The sequence below is a fragment of the Mesitornis unicolor genome, unplaced genomic scaffold (assembly GCF_000695765.1).
Source record: "Mesitornis unicolor isolate BGI_N332 unplaced genomic scaffold, ASM69576v1 scaffold23324, whole genome shotgun sequence".
Taxonomy (NCBI): Eukaryota; Metazoa; Chordata; class Aves; order Mesitornithiformes; family Mesitornithidae; genus Mesitornis; species Mesitornis unicolor.
This window is the reverse complement of record NW_010178601.1, coordinates 3,240-27,637: the sequence shown is the minus strand read 5'-3', so window position 1 is coordinate 27,637 and position 24,398 is coordinate 3,240. Positions and strand designations below refer to the sequence as shown.

At 40.8% G+C, this 24,398-nt stretch overlaps 1 protein-coding gene across 2 annotated transcripts; it reads right to left on the bottom strand.

The window, feature by feature from the left end:
- Positions 1-696: 696 nt before the first annotated feature.
- On the bottom strand, positions 697-23,835 carry ST3GAL6 (ST3 beta-galactoside alpha-2,3-sialyltransferase 6). 2 transcript variants are annotated; one of them, XM_010182515.1, is made up of 10 exons: positions 23,707-23,835; positions 22,827-22,895; positions 21,482-21,559; positions 18,708-18,811; positions 17,408-17,471; positions 11,601-11,696; positions 9,190-9,376; positions 8,002-8,139; positions 3,318-3,470; positions 697-1,308 (listed from the first exon to the last, which is right to left on the bottom strand). In XM_010182515.1, exons 1-10 carry the CDS (start codon positions 23,793-23,795, stop codon positions 1,228-1,230), a joined length of 1,059 nt encoding a protein of 352 aa, XP_010180817.1. In that variant the 5' UTR covers positions 23,796-23,835; the 3' UTR covers positions 697-1,227. The 2 variants fall into 2 exon arrangements, with proteins under 2 accessions (XP_010180817.1, XP_010180818.1); XM_010182516.1 differs by lacking the exon at positions 22,827-22,895 and having other exon boundaries at positions 1,186-1,308; positions 23,707-23,795.
- Positions 23,836-24,398: the final 563 nt, after the last annotated feature.

The following is a 24,398-nucleotide window of genomic DNA, read 5'->3' as shown; positions in this document are numbered from 1 at the left end:
TCAGTAGGCTTGTCCAAGACAATGGGACATTTTGCTTCTTGTACTGGTTTAAATGCTTCAATTAAAATCCCAAGGAAGTTCCTACAACTAAATGATTTCGTTCAGCCACATCCTTTAAAACTAACTGTCAAGACAGGAGAGGTGAAAAGAATGATAATACAGCTGAGGTACATCTTTGATACTCCCTAGCACATTCTACTGCTGAAAGTGGGAACATTAATTGCTTACATTGATGCCTTTCAAAGGTGGAAACGCATTACAGCATCTAAAAGGAGACTGCTGGTTTGGAAAATGCACCTCAATTTTTGGGGAGTGAACAAAAAGATACACGAGATCCTGCCCTAGAGATCTAGGAATCCAACAAATGTTGGCTCTAAATTTAAACTCTGGCATGAACATCTCTGTCTCAGGTCTTGTTTCCTTGTGGTCTGGTGGAAGCAGCTGACACACAGGTAGTTCGGACAGCTCTTCAGTTTTCATAATCCCTTTTTTCTAAGTCAAGTCATCAACTGTAAAATTTATTGGATGCACAGCATGGAGAAGATGGTTTTTCATAAGCCAGGTACAACACAAACACCATCAATACCAGCATCACCACAAATCAGAGCAAAGGGTCTTCACCTTTGGCAAAGGCAGGCAGCAGTTCAGAGTTGATAGCCAGTGCAGAAGCTATAGCTTCTTTGCTGCTGATGGACATCCCCTGCTCAGTAGGGCACACTAAAACCTGTGCACTCTGTATGTTCCCCTTTCTCCCAAACACACAGTAATAATTTATAGGCATTTTAAAGCTGTTCTCACACTACAAGACAGACATTCAAGACTTTACACCCATCTACTATTTAAACGCTGGTTGTCTCAGTCTCTTGACAGTGTAACTCTTTAGGACAACAACAGAAACAAAAGTATTCCAGAGAAGTAGCCATTTGGAAACAGTTCTTGCTGATAAATAAGTGATGTGCATCACATTTTTATATATCCCTGATGCTTTCAGCTGAAAGTTTCATGGCTTCCCCATTATTAAATAGCTTCACAGAAATTCAGTTAACTTTGTCTGCGATAGTCCATTACCCTCAGGCTTAGAAGAAGCTTCTGCCTTGATGAGGTTTCTGTGCTCCTTGCAATCAGTAAACAGTTATGTTGCACTTAAAAAATAAAAGTGTCATACAAAAAATAAAATTCTTCGAATCTTGAAAATAGTGGTTGTTCTTTGTATTTTCCATTCAGTTTTCATGTCAAATTGACCACAAAGTTCTTGTCTATAAGCTTCTTCAAAAATTTCTGCTCAGCGTTAATGTTGTGGTATTCATTCTAAAGAGATGCAAGAGAAAAAAAAAATTAATTCAAATTATTACCAGAAGCACCACTTCAGTGTTCTTTCAATTACTTGTGATACTTGGAAGATGCTAAGAGTAGGAAAGCTCTGGGTAAAAGACTTCTTAGCAAAGGCTGTAGCACAGCCTCCAAAGAAAATAGGTGACTATTGCTCAAAACAAGCTTAGATTTTCCATTAGGGCACAAACCACAAGGGATGATCCTTCAGTGGCAAGAATGGGTTAGACATGGTCTCACAGAAGTCTTTGCATTACTAACTCTCCCAATTCCTCCCTGTGCTTAGAGAAAACAGCTGCATGACCACAATTACAGCACAAGCAGTCAGAAAATTACTAATTACAAAGCTCAATGCAGGTGCTTGAAAAGGACATGAGGCATTTGTAAACTGGATGCATCTGTCAACCAGTTTCAAGAAGTCAAAACCATCTTCTGTGCTGTATCCAGATCCTGATCCAGGTCCAGAGACCACTGAGGTTAGTGAGGGACAGCACAGGGGAAGTAAGTATACTGACAATCTTAGACATTGAGTCCAGTAAGTTAAAATGAATACAAGTACTGTATAAAAGATCATACACATGCAGTATAATGTTTACATCTTAGTGCCTCTACAGAATTAATTATAAAGGTTTTTTAGCTGTTTGTTTTTTAAAGTTTCAAGATGTTAGGAAACTTACAGATGTCTATTCGACTAGTGATCAAGCTTACCCAAGCTTTGCATACATTGCAAAAAAAGCTCCTACAGAGTGGAACCTCAAAGTGAAGGTTAGTTCAGTGTGAGAGGAAGATTATCTCAGAGCAGCAGGCACCTAGAAGTCCTCAGAGAGACATGAGGGGCTCCTACGGACATTGCTCTTATTGTCCTTCTTCAAGAAAGAAAAGGAGAGAAAACTGGCCAAGCACACGGAAAAGAAAATTGTTCACATTGAGGTAAAGGGCTGAGATGGAGTTGCTCGGAGTACAGAGGTGAAGAGTAGAAACATAAAAGAAAACAGAGGCATGACCATAGCAAAGCAGGAGGCTCTTCTCCACAGGATGGAAGGAAAAGCCATTCCTGATGTTTCCAGACTCTTGCTGCTCCCTCCCCATGGTGAGTTGTGGCTTCCTCCTTCTGTAAGCAGTTTCTTCTCTTCCTACCCCCCTCCAAGAGATGCTTTTCTGCTTTCCATTTCTGAAATCCAGCTCTTTTCCTAATTGCAAGTTCATAGTTTTTTTCTCTTTCCTTTTCACTTTACTCTTCTTTCTCTTTTTTTAAGAAGTTTGGCAACTATGACAAATTGTGCAAGCAGCTGCTAAGGAAAAAGAGAATGCAAACAGAAATAACACTATTCATGTTCTGACAGTGCTAGTATATACACCTCTATGAACAAGAGCTGCATAACCTAAGGATAACACCAGTAAAGCAAAATAGAACATACAAATGGACATGATCTCACGAGGAACGTGATCATCATTATCCACATTTCTCAGAAACAAAAGCAGATGGGAAGAGATTCAAGCAATGTTGACCTATGAGCAGCTGAACCAAGAGGAGATGGGAGGCCTTTCTGACCTGCAGTCGACACTTACCTACCTTGAATTGTCTTTCCTGTCATGGTGGGGACAGACAAAGCGACAAGTGTTGGCGCAGCACAAAAAGGCCTTTTTATTGTTTTTCTTCCTCATCTATTTATACTCTCTCTCCCCAGATGTGTCTTCTTCTCATTGGTTCAAAATGACTATGTTTCTTTTTATTGGATAATATTTTCACAGTTCATCACAACTCAGCACTTCTGCCAAAGTAACACATATACCTCAGTTTGCTGTCAGCACTTTCGACAAACTTGTTTACCTTGCGGCTCTTCTTGTTCCTGTTTATTCTCTCAAGGGTAGACTGGAATCTTCTCAAAGTCAAAGTCACTCTGTCCAAGGGCCTCAGTCCAGCTGAGGTCCCCCACATTTCCCCATTTACTGGCTATATTTCTCTTAGCAAAAAAAGTGTTTGTTACCTGCATCATTTGAGACATGGTGTCGTTGCCATAGTAGTGCAAAGAACTGTTTCTGTCAGTGAAGTCGTACTTGAAGCCTGCCACGTGAACTTCATGGCATACGTGAAATGCTAGTGTAATGGCAATTAGCCCCGTTGTTGGATGCTTGGGTTTCTAAAATGAAACACAAAGAGCACACATACATAACTAAATGGCAGCTTGACAGGAACAGTAAACTCAAGAACAAAGATAGTGGAAATCAGGCAGCCTAGCTCTTCTACAGACATTTGGAGAAGCTGGCTGGGCATGGCTTGGATGGGCATATGCTTTCCTGGGTCAAAAACTGGCTGGATGGCTGAGCACAGAGAGTTGTGGTGAATGGAACTAAATCCAGTTGGTGATCAGTCACAAGCGGTGTTCCCTAGGGCTCAGTTTTGGAGCCAATCCTGTTTAACATCTTTATCAATGATCTGGATGAGGGGATTGAGTGCTCCCTCAGCAAGTTTGCAGATGACACCAAGCTGGGAGGGAGTGTTGATCTGCCTGGCCATATATATAGGCCAACTATATGAGCTTCAACAAGGCCAAGTGCCGGGCCCTGCACTTCACTTGCAATAACCCTATGCAGCGCTACAGGCTTGGGGACGAGTGGCTGGAAAGCTGCCAGGCAGAAAAGGACCTGGTGGTATTGGTGGACAGGAGGATGACCATGAGCCAGCAATGTGCCCAGGTGGCCAAGAAGGCCAATAGCATCCTGGGGTTTATTAGAAAGGGTGTGGTTGTAGGTCAAGAGAGGTTCTCCTCCCCCCCTACTCTGCCCTGGTGAGACCATATCTGGAATACTGTGTTCAATTCTGGGCCCCTCAGTTCAAGAAGGACAGGGAACTGCTTGAAAGAGTCCAGTGCAGGGCCACAAAGATGACGGAGGGAATGGAGCATCTCTCTTATGAGGTTGAGGGAGCTGGGTCTCTTTAGCTTGGAGAAGAGGAGACTGAGGGGTGACCTCAAAGTTTATAAATATGTAAAGGGCGAGTGCCAGGAGGCTGGAGCCAGGCTCTTCTCTGTGATATCCAGTGATAGGACAAGGGGAAATGGGAGCAAGCTGGAGCATAGGAAGCTCCATGACACCATAAGGAAAAACGTTTTTACTCTGAGGGTGACAGAGCACTGGAACAGGCTGCCCAGAGAGGTTGTGGAGTCTCCTTCTCTGGAGACATTCAAAACCCACCTGGATGCATTCCTGTGTGACCTATTCTAGGTGATCCTGCTCTGGCAGGAGAGTTGGACTGGATGATCTCTCAAGGTCCCTTCCAACTCCTAATATTCTGTGATTCTGTGTGATATGGTTTTGTAGTTTGATCCCCTCATGACTTTATAAGGAGTAAGGTACTGCCCACAGGTTTTCCTTAACTAAAGTGTCTGCCTTGTCAGCCTGTCCTGGGATTCTACAGTTTCCAGTGATGGCTGAGCTCATACTGTAACCACCCCCTCCACAGAGGCATCAGGAAGATCTCCCCATCCCTCCACTCAGTAACCTACTGTCATGAAACTGGTCAGGCTTCAATATATTGGAGACCATTTCACCCTGTCAAATTTGACTAAATTAGTAGATCTGTTCTGAAGTTTCTAGATGATGGAGATCCAGATGAACAGAATAACATGACATGCCTCAAATCTTCATAACATCAAACTAAAAAATTATGAATGCTAGCTGTAGATTAAAAAATGCCATGTGTAGAAAGTGTAGATAAAATTGCTTGTTTATCCCTACAGTGAGATAGCTCAGAAGTAAATGCAGTGTAAAATAACAAGAGCAGGTCATAACCAGGTTTTAATTGTACCAAATTAAGAACATCTAACAAAAAATTAGCATTTCTTAAAAGAGCATAGAACAACTCATTGCAACCACCTGTCCTACTTTATGAACAAATACACAACTATTTTAGCACGAGTAGCAAGGTTTGTACAGAGAGGTGATGTCTTTCATTAGACTAACTGATAAAGCTGAGGGGAAAATTGCCCTCAGAAATGAAAAAAAAAAAACCAAAACCCAAATCCAAACAAACAAACACTTTCAGGCACTAATACCCTTCTTAGCTAAAAAATAACAATTTTCTGAGAGATCACATGACCTACACACTTTTGGTAGCTGCAATCAAACCTCAAACTGAGCACAAAATCATGTGCTTTTTGGAACTCTTATCCAAGGCTCAGTTCATTTACCTTTGAAAACAAAGCAGGCAAACCCATACCGGACAAGTCCACACAGAGAGAACGCAGATACACTCGACGATACAGAAAAATATTTCTTTGTATCATATGATGAAAGAGCAAATACCCAGGGAAGTTACCAACATCAGCTCTGTAAATCTAATTAAAGTTACAGAACTGAACGATAACCTTTTATATAGAATTTTTTGGTACCTTTATACGACTCTGGGAGTGCTCCAGAAATAACATCAACTTAAAATGCATACTGATGCCCAGGGCTCCTGCCAGTTCGCAAAACAGCCCAATATCATAAACTTAGTGGTGACTCTCTTCCAACATCTATACTAAACAGGACCTAAAAATTATGGCAGGGATGCTACATGTCAGGATTAGTGCTATCAGGAATACCGCAGGTTGCAACTAGCTCTGCTCGCCTTTGGCTATCATAAAGTTCACCTCAGAAGAATACACTAAAAAAAGTAACACTACTTTTAAAAAGTATTGTCACACTAGCACCACAGCAATATTCAGATATCCTCAGCCTGTAATGAAATCTGTTCAGCCCGTCATGTTTAATGAGAGCAGGTGCAGTTCTGGAATGACTCTGCAATACTTTGACTTCTGATTTTACAGTTGTTCTTCCCAGCTCTGCTAACACCATCACAGCTGCTAACAAAGAAACAGAAATGCTTGTTAGACTATGCACAAATGTACACACAGGGAACACAGGTTGGCTTAATGGAAACGGCAGAGACAGCAGGGAAAGTAATAGCGGTCTTTCATGTCTCCTGCAGGCAGAGGGGGCTGAAGCACAGGACAGCTAAGGCAGCACCAGTCCTCCCCAGGGATGCACTACTGGGACAGAGGGCTCCAAAGTGGGTCCTGCAGAGGGCCACCCTGCCAATGGGAACTGCCCAAGTGCCACCATACATCAGCTGTGCCAGAATGACTGAAGATGTGCAGTCTCCCAGCCATGGGTCGCCTTGTAGATGGGAGAAATAGTGAGGACAAGCAGATGTGAGCTTGACCATTGCTGCCACCTGAGACAATGGGCTGCAATACCCCTGTGATGGAGCAAATGGGATATGGAGGTGGCAGAAAGGGGCTCCAAGCATAGACACACTCTATGCCCCCTCTGAGCAGGGGCATCCAGCAAGCAATAGAGGAACAGAGAGCATGCACGCTATCCAAAGTGACTGATGTGCCTATGTCTTCATACCAGCCTCAGGACACTGTGCACACCTGTTTGGCTCTCTGACAGCACTAGGTACTTTTACCCCCACTGAAAGGCAAGCACAGGAAGAGACAGGAGGGATTTCTGGAGCCACAGAGGTCACGAACATTCTGTGGCCCTTTAGGAGATAGTTATGTGCCCAACTACTATGCTACTTTCTTCCCACCCTCAGAGGAAGAGCTGAAACACCATGGAGCCCCAGCAAGCATGCAGCCAAACGGCATAGTCCAGTTTGATAGTTAACAAGGGAGGAAAAAGCCACTAGTAGGCTCAAAAAAAGAAAAATCTTAAAAAAAAAAAAGAGAAAAGCAAAGCAAAGTACATACACACACTTCAAAGCAAAAAACTCTCAACTTCCTCAAATATTAGAAAGATTAAATCAGAAAAAAAAGTTGTAGTATATACGACACATTGACAACCTGTCAAGTGTTTTCACACGTTTCAGTTGGTTGATCCCAGTGATTGCTCTGTGCAACGATGTGACCCCAGGGAATTGCATTTGTGCTAAATAGCACATGTCAGTCCTGACTGTGCAAGGGAGGTCTCCAGCTCAAAGCATTACCTTTCATCAGAAATATTCTTCAGTCATAAACTGACAACAAAATGTATTTTTTTGTCAAAATTGTTGGTTAACTCATTAAAATGCTTGGCATCAAATCAGTAAAAGCACAAGAATGTTGCTAGACATATGTTATTAGCATAAGGCTCGAATATCCTGTATGCTCCCTAGTCCTTACTTGCCCACAGCAGAGTGAAACTGCAGCAGTGAAAGAATTACCGAGTTGTTAGGTTTTTGGAGGATTTTGTTTGTTTGGTGTGGGTTTTTTCTGGTGTTTTGTTTTTGGTGGGAGTTTTTGTTGGTTTGGGTTTTGTTTTGTTGTTTTTTTAAAGAAAAAACTATAAAACACTCTATATTTAATAATTCAAGACACCTTAATATTTCTAGAGGCTCTTTGGATCTGTCATGTTCCAATGCCTGTCTGCTCTTCCCAATTTGTAAAAAGCATTATGTCTGTCCACAAAAGCTGTCTCATTTAATACTAATTATAGAATCCATAAAAAGGTATTTTTGGCATACAAGGCCATCAAACTCTCTTTCTGGATTCCATTTTCCCATCTTTTTTGGGCACCATCTAAATGTAAACTACTGCAATGTGAACCTAAGTGATATTTTAACACAGTCCACCATAACAGAGAGATAATTACCCAAGTACACATCTGTTGCACAAAACTAAAAGACACAGAAGAAAAAAAGCCTACCTCCTTCTTGGGAAACCTCGTTGGGAAACGAAGCCATTCATAAGCCGTTTTTCTGGTGATGCTGGGATCAAGAATCCTGATTTGACTAGATTTGTATATCATGTTCAGAGCTGGTTTCTTCCAAAAGCCTTTAGCACTCTGCAACAAGCAAGTAAATACACATTTTTAATGGCTATAAACAGTTGATTTTGGTTTTGTAGCAACTCTAACCAGAGTAAAATCCAAGGGCAGGAGGTTGAGGAAGAAGAGGAGTATTGAACCTCCCAAAGTTCAATAAACACACATGCCAAATTGTGTTCCTGCAATAGAGTAACCCACTGCAGCAACAAAGGTTGGGGCAGGCTGGCTAGAAAATGGCTTTGCAGAAAGGTCCCTGATGGGCAACATATGAATGCTATTTGTGTATTTGACCATGAGAGCATAGAGAACAGGCAGATGGAAGTTATTCTCAAGTACTTTGTACTGTGCCTTTCTGCGATCTCACAAATGCTGGTTTGGGCTCCCCCTATGCAAGAGGGAGCATTAAACTGGGGCAAGCTCAGCAGAAAACCCACTAAAACAGCTGTGAAGCCAGAGCACAGAGCAAACAGGAAAGGTCTGAGGAGGCTGGGTTTGCTCAGCCCACCTCTATTTGTTTTACCAAAAGAGGCAGGATGAGACCCTTCTCAGAGGTGCACAGTGAAAGGATGAGGAGAAATTCTTTCCTGTAAGAGTGCTACAGCACTGAAAGAGGTTGCAGAAACATCCTTGGAAATAATCAAAACTTACCTAGACAATGCCCTGAGAACCTGCTATGGCTTTGAACTTTGCCCAGCTTTCTTTCAACAAGGTTTTGGACTAAAGACTTTCATAGAGAGGTCCCGTCCAACATTATTCTGCAATTCCACCAAGTGGGCAGGATAAAATAATCTGGAAAGTGGCTGGAACATGCATATCAGAATATGAAACAGTGCTGGAAAGAGGATAAAAAGGTCTTTCCAAGAGGAAAACTGCTCTGGGAGCAGGAATTGATCAAATATGTATGTGAGAAAGAGGACAGAAAATTTATGGGAAAGGGACATTGAGCAGACTAACTAGGAGATCCAGTGCTCCCCTCAGCTAGCAGGACAAAGGTTAAAAGCAAAACAGGTGTTTCACATAAGAAGTGTGTGGCAAACCAAGTCAAATTGCATGAGTAATTAAACTCACTATTTTCTGACCACTTAGTATCTCCCAAAGCCACTTCAAGTCACGTGGTTTGAAAACGATGAGAACAACAGTCGTATTAGGGTCATAGTGGATTGGATCCGAGAAGATGGATTCTGGGTAAGAAAGGCGGAAAGTCGTCCTCCTCCCAACATCATCTTCATACCCTATAACAGGGCCATTATTCATTCTGCAGAGGACAGAGACAGCAATGACTACCCCACTCATGTCCTTACTGTGCAGCGGCTGCCACATGCATTAGTCTGCAGGGCAGAAAGCACGTCCAGGTCTAGAAGGTTTAGTGGCCCAGCATTTTCTTATAACACTGCACAGGAAATGAGCAATTATCAAGTGCACTCACCCTCTAACCCAGAGGGATTAAGATCATATGGGAACTTGGCCAAGGTGGTTTAGAATACAATCACACAACTGCTTATCGTGTGTCACTTAAGCAGGCAGCCTTCTGATTTGGCTCAAACACAGAAACTGGAGAAGACCAATAAGTATCTGTTGTGGAAAATTATCCATTACTCCATTCATACTGCTAGATGATCTGAGTCATACAGCTGGCAACTCAAGAATGTTTTAATACTCTTCACTGCCTACAGCATACAGGAACAGAGATTGTGACTGTGTGCCTGATGCTGATACATCTCTATGCTTTTATTGTTTGGGGGTTTTTTGGTGGTTTGTTTTGGGTTGGTTTTCTGTTGGGTTTTTTTGTGTGGTTTTTTTTTTTTAATTATTTTTTAATATTACTTGCACAGCTGCCACTGCTTTGGGATATAACAGATTAATAAGCAGTGAGCAAGTGGGTCAAGTCTCTCTGCTATGAGGTGTTAGAGGGGCTGAATTTAAGTCTCCATCTTGCAGTTTTTGGTGGTGGGTGTGTTACATATTCTTTGGAGAATTCAGGCAAGTCTCTGTATGCCCCATTCCTGACATTGTGACTGACTGCTCAGAGCAGGAGGCATACTGCTTAGGAGCAAATATTTGCAAAACAAGGTATGCAGACAGGGGAATATATCAAAGTTTTACCAGTCATTAAATACAGAAGGCAAACACCATCTCTGTTCATTCACAGTAAACAAATGTGTACTGTATTTCTGAAACAGTTTTGAATTTACAGCTGTTTTTAAGTGTGTGACACCAGTCTACATAAGAGTAGATAGATCCACAAGGAGCCCAAGTACTTCAAAGAACTAAAAACAATCCATGAAGCTTCCTTGCGTCATTATACTACAGTGACAGTAAGTGCAAGGTGGGTTTCTTTTTTTGTAAAGCACCAAGTTGTCAGGCAAGTAAACTTTCCCAAGAACAGAGATATTATCTGGATCACTTTCTGTGGTTTTAAGTTTATAGGAGGAGCTACAACTGAAGAATTGCACATATTAATTTCCACACATATTAATTTCCAACTTACCAGAACATTTTCAAATATATGCCAAACTCCAGGCTTTGTATACAACTTTTTATGGTAGTGCTCGAAGGCTGACATACTAACATGAGCATTAGGATTAATGGCAAAGTAACAAAAAGAGATTTTGTTCAATGTTAAAGACAGTGTTGAAGCAAACAAACTGAAATGGCAGCACAGAAGTTTTAGTGAAAGAGGGTTCAGACACATTATCTGATAGGGCACCTACAGGGAGAAGGCTTGTTTAACCAGTTACTGTCTCAGTTCCTGCAAAGGAGAAACAGATTTATCTTTTTCTTATTGCGCAGAAAATTCTGTTACAATTAGCCAAATAGTCCATTTTCAGTTTGCTTGGCATCTGAGCTTTTTTCCCCCTGGCTCCTTGCCTGTTACTCTCTGAGCACTTCCCTAGTTTCCCTAGTCCACACGCCTCTTCTTCAGACCCCAGCATTCTCTGGTAGGTTAAGACATCTCAAACTTCCAATACAAACTAACACACTTGAGAAAAAAGGGGCAGACATCAACATCATCCTCCAGCTGACATGTGCCTTCAGATGGACTTCCCAGCATAAACATTAAGTTTAATCCACTCCAAGTAATGCACATGCCAGCATAGAGGTAAGACAGGTGTTGTGCAGCTGGTAAGAGGCAGGGCTGCCCAGGATGATGGCCCACAGCACGGGGCACATGCAGAGCTCCAGACTATCACATGCTTGGACCCATTCCTGATGGCAGCATCTTGCCCATGTGTACCTGTACACAAGGCAGACTGACCGCCCAGGGAACCTTCCTCCCCAGTATCAATTGGTCTGTGTAATAAAACACAGATCCATTTTTCTCTAAGTTTTGTTTAAATGAAGGCTGTGATAGAAAAAGTAAACCAGGAAGTTTTATACATTTTCATTTGTATAGTAACTGAACTCCGAAGCTACTGACTGGCAGAAAAGATTTGTTAATTCTTTGCATGTATACAAAATGAAAAGGAGATACCACTTACCTTATTATCACATCATATGAATCAATTTTCTCCCCTAATGTCTTATTTCTAAGTACTCCTCCATTACCGACCACAACACACCGTCGACAGGCAATGCTGTGGAACAAACAGAACTTTTAATATGCATAACTACTCTTGCTTCATACTGTTATTAATTATAATATTTGCATTTAACTGACTTATTTACTAACTGAGGTTTTGTATCTTTTACACTCCCTGGCCCTTCAGAGCAGTCTCAATCCTGTATCATATGCTAAGGCTGCTTTCAGAAAATGCAGCTGCATTGTTTCAGAGACTGCCAAAGTCAGGAAATGGCTTCTCATGTAAAACTGGTCCTTTTTCTAGTTGTTTGCTCTTTATGATAATCTAATCAGTTCATAATATGGGTGCCATTAGAAAAATTACTTTCTATAGTGCTTTAAACCTGTCTTAGTCTGGGGGTATAGTAACCAGGATAGAGTATGTCTGGAAAAACTAACTCAAATTAAGGTGCTTTGGGCATATTGTACTACTCCACAACTCTAAGAGATCTCCAACATAAGCTAAAACAGCGAGATTTATGTTCACAGTTTACCTTACAGGCCTCTGAACTGTACATGTGAAAAACCTTAGACCAATGAATGACACATGTGATGGCTCTTCAAATGAATATAATCATGTTGATTTTTCTCCTTCCACTTCGAAATCACTGTCTAAACATGTTTAAACATGTGAAGTGCATATGTCATAACATAACAAAAGAGATACACCTGACTAAAAGTTGCATTCTCATATGACTAGATTCAAATTCAACAGCATTGCTAAGTATTTAAAACACTGACATACAAATTAGATCTTATACTACATCCAATCAAAATAGTAATTACTTTTAAATTTAGAATATATTCAGAGTTTAAAAGAACACAAAAAAGGGATTATGCAAATGTTAAACTTATGAAAGTAAATTCTAATGATAAGATTTTCCAAGTTATTCCAGGGTTTCTAAGTGTATCTTTTGCTATTATTTCAATGCTATTAAAATGTGTGCTTTGCTAAAGAAAAACAAACAAAAAAATGCACAGACAGGCTTGCTGGTTTTTAACTCAAGAAATTTTGCCTCTTTAGGGAGGGTCTGCATCCAGTGTATAAGATTGCAACTGCTTCTTACAGAATAAGCAGATCATTTTTTGTTGTAAAAATGCTTCTTTTTAAAAAGCAAAAGCTGTTCAACTGTTGCAGCAGAAGCAATGGCAAAACAAAAATGTTGGCATTTTCTTCAGGCAAATAGGCTCAAAACTTACTGAGGATAAGCCACCTCCCAATGTCCCACTCCCACAGTTTTTCAAAGAAGACAACAAGTCTATGCCATTTCTTACTGTAGGGGACCCCGGGACTGTGTCCCAATGAATACTATAATTAGTATTAAATGCTCAGTGTGACAACACTTTATGCAGACTATTTAACATTTTTCTCCTCAGATAGTCCAACTTGTTTTTTCAGTTCAGGAGAATATTATACAACATCAATGAAAACACCCATTCCAGCGGAGACTGGCCAACATCTCAATGTACAGAGCAGTTCCCGGTCTTTCCTACATAATTGTTAACATGGCTATAGCGTACCACATGTGGGCTAGGGAAAAAAAATGGGCCTCAATGCTGAAAACCTGAAGCTTACAGAAAAGGTGAAATTAGAATAAATGCCAACTGTAAAAAAGTACTGTATTTCAAAAGAAATGCTGGGATGGCATCTTCTCTGCAAAGGGGGATTTGCCTTTAAAATTTATTAACATATATAATAAATATAAAAATAATGCTGCTAAATGTAGCGCTCAGGGTGAGTGACAGGAAAAAAGCTGGCACACCTTTTGCTACCATTTCCTGAGCAACTTAGTAGAAGCCAAGCATTCATAAGAAGATCTCCAAATAATGTCACAAGTCCATGTGATTCAGTACCTTGGAAATCAGAGGGGTGAAAACCTGTTACACCATCCTGACCTCAGTATCTCCATTCCCTCTACACCCACAAAACTCTCTCCTCTACTTCAGGACTGCTTCAGCCTATTTATTTTCCAATTAGTTTTTCAATCTAGTTTTCGAATATCCTGACAACTCACTCATTCTCCAAGTCAATAAATCATCAGGAAGATAAATAAATTCAGATGTCCTTAAACAATATCAGGTGTGCTACAAGTGAAATATAACAGAGTAAAATATCTGTAGGTCGAGCTTACAACCACCAGCACAGTATTGATGAAAGTGAAAAATATTAAGATCTCAGCTATAATAATTGCTATAGGAATGGTTTAAGTGACTAAAGGATTTCATTTCCTTAGCAAGTTTGCAGATGACACTAAGCTGGGAGAAAATGTTGATCTGCCTGAGGGTAGGAAGGCTGTGCAGAGGGACCTGTATAGGCTGAATCAATGGGCTGGGGCCAACTGTATGAGTTTCAACAAGGCCAAGTGCTGGATCCTGCACTTGGGTCACAATAACCCCATGCAGCGCTACAGGCTTGGGGACGAGTGGCTGGAAAGCTGCCATGCAGAAAAGGACCTGGGGGCACTGGTGGACAGCAGGATAATCATGAGCCAGCAATGTGCCCTTGCGACGAAGAAGGCCAGTAGCATCCTGGGGTGTATTAGAAGGATTGTGGTTAATAGGTCGAGAGAGGTTCTCCTTCCCCTTTACTCTGCCCTGGTGAGACTGCATCTGGAATATTGTGTTCAGTTCTGAGCCCCTCAGCTCTAAAATGACAGGGAATTGCTTGAAAGAGTCCACCACAGAGCCACAAAGATGACTGAGTGGAGCATTCCCTTATGAGGAGCTGCTGAGGGAGCTGGGTCTCTTTAGCTTGGAGAAGAGGAGACTGAGGGATGACCTCATTAATGTTTATAAATATGTAAAGGGCGAGTGTCAGGAGGAAGGAGCCAGGCTCCTCTCAGTGACAGCCAATGACAGGACAAGGGGCAATGGGAACAAGCTGGAGCATAGGAAGTTCCATGTGAACATGAGGAAAAACTTTTAAACTGTGAGAGTGACAGAGCACTGGACCAGGCTGCCCAGAGAGGTTGTGGAGTCTCCTTCTCTGGAGGCATTCAAAACCTGCCTGGACGTGTTCCTGTGTGACCTAGTCTAGGTGATCCTGCTCTGGCAGGCAGGGTGGACTAGAAGATCTTTCGAGGTCCCTTCCAACTCCTAATATTCTGTGATTCTGTGATGTAGGCGTTAGAGATCTACTTAAGAGTATAAACAGATCCTGATGCAAATTGCATGGTAACTGATTCCCAACATCTAAACACAATCTCTTCAGTCACTCAAACCACTGCCCTATTCACATGGTGTACAAAAGCCTCTTAATGTCAAGGCTAGGCATTAGTTTACATCTTATCTTCATATGGTGAAATGCTAAAAAGCATTTCCCTAGTCTAAAAAAGAAAAATGCTGTTGAATGGGAATGTAGCCTTTAAAGGTCAAAAACCTTGCATCCTCCACATTCCACTGAAATACTGTTTCTCTGGAAAAGGAAAAAAAGATTTCAACCTCAACTCCTTTAACATATACCCCATAGTCAGTTGAGGAATGCAAATTATTTCCTTTGAGGTTATTTGGTAAAAGGAGGATGCAGAGGTCACATTCTGTTGACTGAGGATTATGTAAATACATTTGTAAGACTTTACTGCTATTGAACTTAAAGAGTTCAGAGAGTAATTGAGGAAATGAGTGGAGTGGGTGTTCAGAGGTTACTCTGTGGATATATCTCTAGCTTGGAAAATCCTTCTTCTATGGGCTATTCACTGAAGTCAGTGACACTGTTCACTTCCCAACAGTTTTGGAGAACTAGACCTTTATGCAGTGAGAACTCCACCTAAGTTTGGAAAATGGCACTGTGTGGAAAAAATCCTTTGTAGCTCATTATGTGCAGTTTTACCTAAGTTACACACAAATAAATATATTTGGTGCCTAATATTTGTTAAAACACCTGATAGCGGGTTCCCCCACTCCACTCCAAGAAAAGTATCTTGGGATATTTGGTTTACTTTCTGTCAAGGTGGGCAAATTAGGCAGCAGCAATGAAGAACTGCCTAATAATTCTGTTGACGAGTTACTGGAGAATGCTGTTAGGATTGATTCCTAAAGTGTTTCAACACTTAAAAGCAACTGTATCTTGATTAAATGTATATATAAAGCTTTTCCTTACCACACTGATTCATGCCCTAACAGTGCTATACACAAAACCTGATGGATATAGGAAGAAGATATTGTAATGAAGTCACTATACATTTTACCTATTTATACTACTCCGTATAACATAGTACTGAAGCAAAATGAGAACTATTACTAAAGTATATTACTTTTTAAATGAAATATACTTCCCAGAACAACTACACATCTGTATCTCAGAGAACCTCCTTTCAAAGAATACCAGCTACCTTACTTCTGTTCTACAGGACAGACACTTCCATTTAAAAGGTATGCTGTACTGCAAGTACCTCTGCTTTACAGCCAAAACAATTAACAGTGCTGAATTTGTGATTTCAGGAAATTTCTGATACATTTGGCATTATCCTTCAAACTCCACACAAAAGACTAGCCTTTGTCAGTCAATTCTGCATAATTTTCCCCAATTATCATGCTATCACAGAATTGGGCTTTTTCTTCTCTCCTCCCCTGCCCCGCTCCTTAAGAGCAAACCTGAACATCCAGAAATAGATACTACACACAGGGAAAGGAAGAAGTACAGTAGGTGAAGGAAAACTGAGTATTAAACCTTAGCCTTGAAGACCAAATATTTTGTTCATATTCCATCCAAGTTTAATTAAAACATGATCTTGGCATTTGGCTTGAAGCAATCTTCTGTTTGATAACCCTGATTGAGAAAAAAGCAAAACAAACTACAGCCAACCTCAACACTATTTGCATTCAACTCTGTTAAGAAGCCTGCATATTAACATAATATATGGCAGGCTCTCAGTCCATTTGCTAGACTGCACATCTAAGAAATCATTTGCATCACTGGGTAAACACAGGATTTTAGTATACTTGCCAACCCTACTACTACACTGCCTCCAAAAAAAACCAAAACCCACAATCAAAAACAAACCCCAGCAACAAGACACACAAAGACCCTCCAAAACCAAACAAAACAGCAGAAGTGGCTTCTAACCAAGATATTTTTAAACAGGACAATCTAATGCATGGGAAATGAGTTACCCAAGGCATGCTCCACTCTGTGCCACATCCTCGTTATTCCCAAAATGCCAGGAACAGCCTTTCCTGGCTGCCTCCATCTCTCCTATTCGTAGGAAAGGAAGCTGCGTATGCATAAGAACAAGGGCATACAGCAAGCCAGCAGATGCAGAGGCACAGGGGTAGGCACAAGATTTCAGTTACATAGAAACAGTCATTGGTTTTCATCTGCTTATCTCAAACATTCTCTAGCTCACGCTAATAATGACTTTGAAAGAGGAGGTCACATTCAATTTTTAAGGGGCGGTTTCATTTTCCTTAAATATAAAAAAAATACTACAGGAAGATGGGACTGCATTCAGCTAAGCTAGCAAATTCCTAACACACTTACAGAAAGAAATCTGTACATTTAAGCTCCCTCACAGAAAAATTATTCTTGAATGCTGGTGCTACATATGTTTAAAACCAAACTTACTTAAGTCTTGCAATCAGTTACATATTGCTTGGACACTGTCAGTCAGATCTGCATCAATGCTAACTTGAGCAATTTTAGGATAGTGCCACTGACATTCTTTTTCAGATAAATACTAAATAATAAAAATACAATGAACAGAAACAGTAGCAAATAAGCCATCTCACCTGTCATCTTCACCTGAAAGTCCACAGTTCTGCAGCCTTGAAAGGGCTAAATGAAAAAATTGCTCTAGAAAGCAAAAATAAAGAGGATTAATAAAAATGTTCAGTGCTTTCCAATATAAAAATTAGCATGCCACCCTGACTACAGCATTTTCAGACACAGTAGTTTTTACGCACCATGTATTAAAAAAAATCAAAATAAGAACACTTGTAATTTAGGGCCACAGGTCAATCAATGATGCCAAAGAAATTCAGGTTTATCAGAGCTCTCTGGGAAGCTTTTTCTGCCCTACCACTCCCACATTCCCCATGGGATTTGTATGCAAGAAATCTTAGCCACAGTAAATAAGCATTGGAAGGTAGTTTGTTTCTTCTTCTACCCACCTTCAGCTGAAACAGAAGCAGCCTTGATCCAAGAGGAGGGGCTGCACTGCCAGGGACAGCAACAGTATTAGCATTATGTATCATGGGAGAAGACATCAAACCGGCCTGTGCTCACTGGCAAAGCTATGCAGAAGCCTCTTCCCAGCCCTCCCTCAGTGTGCAGGTACCTGCTGAATGCTCAACATGCCTCTGAGAGCAGGACTCAACTTGTTCTCAAACAAACCACAATCCAAGAGGTGCAAGAAAATGCACCACCCTTGTTACACTGATGGAGTGCAAATCAAGAGTTCAAAGCCCAGAAGGTGTGCTTCCAAAAGCGCAACCAAGACCTTTAAGGTCTTTGGCCTTGTCTATTATGCCCTGACCAACACAGGCAGGAGGCATGAGCAGGCAAACACTTTGCAGCCATGCAATGGCAGGAATACCCCTGCAGCTCCAGTGACACCTTCCCTGGTGGGAGAAGCTAGGCCACTAAAAGGGAAGTTTTGTTGATGTAACTGCCCCAACTTGGGAACTTCCTCCTCAGTAGGACTTCAGATACCAATCGGCTTAAATGAGTTGACTGAACTGCATCACACTGACCCTGCTAATATTTCACCCAGCAAAGCACTAGCTAAATATTGTTAGCACTTTAGCCCACACATACAACTGAAAGGAAGCTGAATAAGCTCAACTCTTCCTTACTTTCACCTTTCTGGAGCTTCTCTGATAAGAGGGGGCAACTCCAACTCTGTGTTTTATTTATCAAAACCAGGAAGGTGCCAGGTCAGAGGGACTAAATGAAACTATTAAGTCGCTGCTGGATACCCCAAAAAGGATTTGCAAGAGTGAATAGGAAAGACCAGAACCAAAGATTCAGGGGGCTTTACACACCATTTAGCTATTTCTGTTTAAAAACAAAGTACATGGGAAAACAAACCTGCTCTCTTTATTCCATAAGGTAGTTCAAACTTATTGCTCCCGTGGAACTCCGCCACACTGATAAAATCATTAGCGCAAAGGAATGGATATATTTTGTCAACACTAATGAAAGGAAAAAGTAAGATGTTTCAAAAATCCACACGATGTATTTGAGTAAGCCAGTAACTCATGCAAACACTTTAAAAAAAAGAACAACCTTTCTTTATCCTACTTCAAGTATTATCAATTTTTAAAAGGAGAAAACTCATGAGCACAGGAAAAGAAAGCAGGTGACAGAAAAAGAGAAGATTTTATAACGGAAAATATAGGTAGAGAGTGAGATGAAATTATTTCTCTGCTAGTATAAGTTATATAGAGTCATTAAAATTGCATGACTGAAAGCTTACACCATGAGACATTTAACAGAACATGTAACCCAGGAAGACAATTAATAACTTCAGGTTTGACAAGTATATTATTACATTAAGTTATTATTATATATGGCAATTTAATAAATAAGAAAGAATTTGAAACAAGGTGCTTTAACTTGAAAATACCATCTCATTAAGATGACAGCTTATTTGAGATGCACTTCCATCCCAAACAAGTGGCACTTTATGGCTGTGTTGACACTAGCAAGTGGTTTGAGGCAATGGGTATATCCATCCAGTGCGCATGTACCAGGACTGCCCTTCAATGAGAAGCCCAGCACATGAGGATCACAAGTTTGCCTCAAAAGTGCATTCCTCCTGCAAACTAGAACAGGACAGCATCACACCTTTTAAGCCTCAAACTAGAAAAAATGAGTCACTTCTTTTCTTCAAAAGACAGTAACCCCAGACAAGGGCTTCCTCATAGCAGGGAAGGGATTCTTATTACTCTATCTGTCAAGTCAAGCCAAATGAATGAATAGCAGACCAAATCTTGTCATATGCTACCATGCCCTTGGCTTTACCTTGGAATTAAGCTGATACGCACTTATGGAACTGGTTGACTTTGTAGTGATCCTGCATGCTAGGTCTTATATTAAAATCGTACACAAGTATACAGTCACAGTGAAAAGCCCTAGTGTTGACCATAAATACCCACAGCAAGCACGACTTGTTCCTTCATTAAGAATAATAATAGCTGTTAAAAAAACCCCTCCCTCTCAGTTTCAAAAATCACTCTAAGCTCTATGAATTCATTAGATACTAACAGTAAAAAGGAAAAACAAACAAAAAAAACCCTAAACAACAAAACAACACTGCCCACATGCCAAGAATGAGGCCACAGGTTAACTAGGCAAGACCAGCTAACTTTAAGACATCATGCACTAAACACTCTTTTTAAATTTAATAACTTGCCTTGGTGTTCAGAAGCAGCTGGTAAGCCTAGACATAATAAATAATTTACCTACTGCAAAGAGATTCTTAATTCTAGCTCTTCTAGCTCTGGTTCCTTTCCAATAAATAATTCTGTCAGGTCAGAAATCCTTTCAACCTCCCCAGGCTATTACCAAAGCCCACAGACCAGATCTTCAGCTCACACAAACCATCCCTGTAAAGGAGCTCTGGAAATATGCAAAAGACTCTGTTCTAGCTCTGCACCTTCCTCCTTCTTGCTGTGCATCTCCAAGTTGATTCCTGCACCCTTGCTCAGCATCAGAGCTATCCTGCTGTGCCTGACACAGAGACAGCCTGGGCATACTCTGTAGGCAAGGGACCTGGGACAACCTCTCTCAGTCAGGCAGCTAACCAAAACTCAGAAACTACAGGACCACTTCCATGTTCTTTAAAATAATAATAACACTGAATTAAAGCCATGTCTTCTTCTTGTACACAAAAAGGATTAAATAAAGAGAAGCAGCAATAGTGTCTTTGTTTAGAGCCTTAAGACTCCTTCAGCCAGGACTTGGGTCTAAACATCTTCCCAAGCTTTCTCAGGGCCAGACTCAATGTTTGCTCAGGTAAAACACAAAGCTAACAATATAGGCTGTCTGCTTCTGGTCCTGTAGCACTTTCCTGATCTCTCTCGTTTAAGACCTATGCTTCTAATAAGAAAAAAAAACCAAAAAACACCCAGTACTTCTTCACAGCCATCTTGGATGCACTTTTGTGACCAGACACCTCTTTTGTTTTGGGTTGAAGCTCTTCCCTTTTTCATCTGACTGCTTCTTCACAAAGGAAGCTTCCTATGAGTACCACTATGAGTGGAAGACACCTACACACAATTCAACAATACTATCAGAGCAACAAAACCATAAATGATCCCAAGTTTCATTAAAATTAAATTCCATTAATATTAAAATTCTATTGAAGGGGAAGAATCTTTTATCATTAAAGATGGGATTAATTTTTGCACATTTCATACTCCTCTTTTCAAATAAGATTAAGATATTTTCAGAACTTCTGTGGATGGCTGCTACAGAAATACTTAGTTATCATGACAATCTTAATTTTTTTAAAGTCCAGGTTCTTAATAGCAGAATGACTGAGTTTCATTCCTGGACATGAAGGCTTCTTTTGCAGGAAAAGCATGGAGGGGGAAAAAAAAAAAGGCTTCTATTTCAATCATTAAAATAGTTTCACTGTTACTAGCTACAGTATCTGAAGGGGAAGTATTTATTTATTCAGTACATACACCAGCATGCTGGTGGTGGCACTGCTCAGATGCTGATCAGTAGCAAGCTAAGCAATTTGTCTTGCCACAACTAGAAAAAGCAGCAATGAACCCAAGCCCAAAAGCTGTCCTTCCAGAAATGAATCAAAATGTGAGATAGTCCAAAATATGTAAATAGCACAGAAGACTCACCCCAGTAAAGATTCAAATGCTGGTTTTAGAAGACAAGTGTTCACTGCGTTTCTTCTCTCTACAGCAGTAGGTGGCAGCCTGCAAAAGAAGAATTAGAAAGAAATAGCAAGAACAGGAACACGAAGCAGCAACAAAGTAGAGAAACTTGGACAAGCCAAGTCAGTAAAAGCTGATTACTGAGTTAACACCACAACAATTTTCATTACTGCCTCTGTCTGTATTATAAAGATGGATTTCTCTCATTATGGTACAATTACTTTTACTAGTAAAGGTTTTTATCTCACAGTGCTGCTTCAAGGGGTCTGCAACATCCCGTGCTCAGCAACTATCAAAGCAGCCATAACCAGAGGTGAGATCTCAGGCCCATCTGCAAAGCAGGACACATGGGCCTGCAGCCATACAAGATAGCATCACCAGTGCTATTCAGAGGAGAGTGGAGTCTTGTTTGGAGAAGGAAATAGAGAGAACCACACAGAGTACTTGAAGGACAGTAGGATTATTTGAGGATAAGTCTTTCCTCTCATAATAAGGCTAAGACTTAAACTTCTAAGCACACTCCTGCCTTGGTGATTTAGCCCAATTAATAACAAATATGAACCTCAGAAGGCAGGATAAAGTTCAGTGTGAGCAATGGGTGTATCTGGGCTACATTAAGAACAGAAGAATGAAACCACCACATTAGAATCACAAGCCAAACAGACCACTAAGGTTAATTGCTTTTGGCAACCTCAAGTTGTCATGTGAATACTGATACTGAGAAAGCACTCTGTGAAATGTATCAGCTGGCCAGTTCCTTGCTTTCCAGCATCAGCATCACAGATGGCATTTTGCAGGATGGCTTCAGAGAAAACAGTCCTGCTTTTAAGTTTTAGCATAGGCACTCTTTAGTCCCACAGATCTAATTGCAGGAATTTAGTAGTACAAAATCTGCTTGTACATGCAGTTGCATATCACAAATGAATCATACTTCCGAATTTTTAAACTTTAAGCACAAAAGTTGTTCTTATAGCTCTGCAAATTTTATTCAAGTTTAACTTAGAATTGCAGAAATTTGGAAGTTGTAAACAAATGCCCTTCCAACAATCCATTGCTTGTTACAGACAGTCACTGTAAGTGGCCATAAATGTTAACCAAACACTGGAAACATGACATGGACAAATTCCTTTCTGCCAGAGATGTTACAATTGTGTTCGTAACAGAAACAGCCAACAGACACAGCTCTACAGTAACCAATTTATCAGAGAGCCTATGGACAAAGGCTACAGATTTTAGTCTCAATCCCTCCCAGCTGCCCAAACACAAACCAAGCAACCCCACCACAAAAACGCTTAACTGCTGAACTTACTGGGTAACTCCACTAGTCTCATAGGAAGGAGGAGCCCTCACAGAGGAAGACTGTCCATAAAAGCTAATCCTGCAAAAAGGGAAATGTCATAACACTGTTGTTTGCTACAAACAGAAACCACAACAGAAAGCCATTTGTACCAATTATATGCTATAAAGACAAATAGAGGCACATCAATCACTACTTTTAAAAGCTATCCCTATTATTTGTAAAACACACGCTTTGGTCACTCCTTGTCATGTGCGAAGGCCAAGGGAAACAACAACTTTGATAAATGCCCTGAACCTTAGGTCCCAATCCACCTGTCCCACGCAGCGTGGAGATAGCAAAGACTCACTTCTCACAAGGCTGCCATTAGGACTTGACAAATTTCAGCTTTTCAAAGGATGCCCAACTACACCTGGAGTAGTTCCAATGTGTGGAGCAGGTCTCTTTCACATCATTTATCAGATATCTAAAGGAACAAGCTAACACTAAACACACGTGGGGGGGAGATATGGACACATGACACATACAAATAAGATATCTCTCCTCATCTGAACACCTATTTTCATGAAACTCAGAGAGGCTCCCTATCTTTGAGGTCCTGACTTCTCCATACAACCAGGCTCAAATTGACTACTAAGTTTAAAACTGACACAGGAGAAGGGTGACAGGACAGAATGATCACATTCATTCCCTCACAGTACAAAAACAAAACACACACAAAAAACCAAAAAAACCCCGTATCAACCACAAAAACAAACACACCCACCCACACTAGTAATCACTTCTGTTGATTACTAGTAAACAGCTGTTCAGTAACACAGGAACTCACAGCCACATCTCTCATACAGCCATGAGGGTGTTTGCCCTGTGAGCAAGCAAAGCACCACCATACCAGTAGAGGTTATTTCTCCACAAACTTCCATGCAGGATACCATACATAACAGCAGCAGCCAGGATAAAAAACAGAAGAATTCGTTTCATGACTGATAGACCTGAAATGTAAGAGAAAACAAAACAAGAAATTGAAATCTAAGTAATGCTATTAACAAACTTTTATAAAGCATCTTGAAACCTACAAAAGGAAATCATCATTATTACAGCCATTCTCCACCACCACAAACTTGATGGGGGATCACTCTGGCTTGATTTCTCACACAAAGTGACAGAAACTGAATGCTGCTCTGCACCTACCACATGTGCATATCCTGCCCAGTAACACAGACCTATTGAGAAAGGCTCACTCTCGGTTGTCTCTGAAGACACAGAAGGAAGATGGGCTCTTCCTGAAGCACATCAGAACAGGAGCTCCTTTCTGTCCACTGGCAGCCCAAAGAAACCAGGCTCTTGGGCCAGAAGTTGGCCTTTATAGGTACTTGTGCCCCTCCACCTTCTTGTGCCACCCACTATCAGTTTCCATAATTACAGAGTTAAACAAGCATTGGCACTTTGCAGGAGGCAGATAGGCTGATGCCAATGAAGCAGAACAGGGTATGAACTACCACAAATTGCTACTGGCTTTTTAAGAATCACTGAATATTCTTAACAGCTTGTTTTGGACATTCAAAGCTGCAGTGAAGCTGTCTG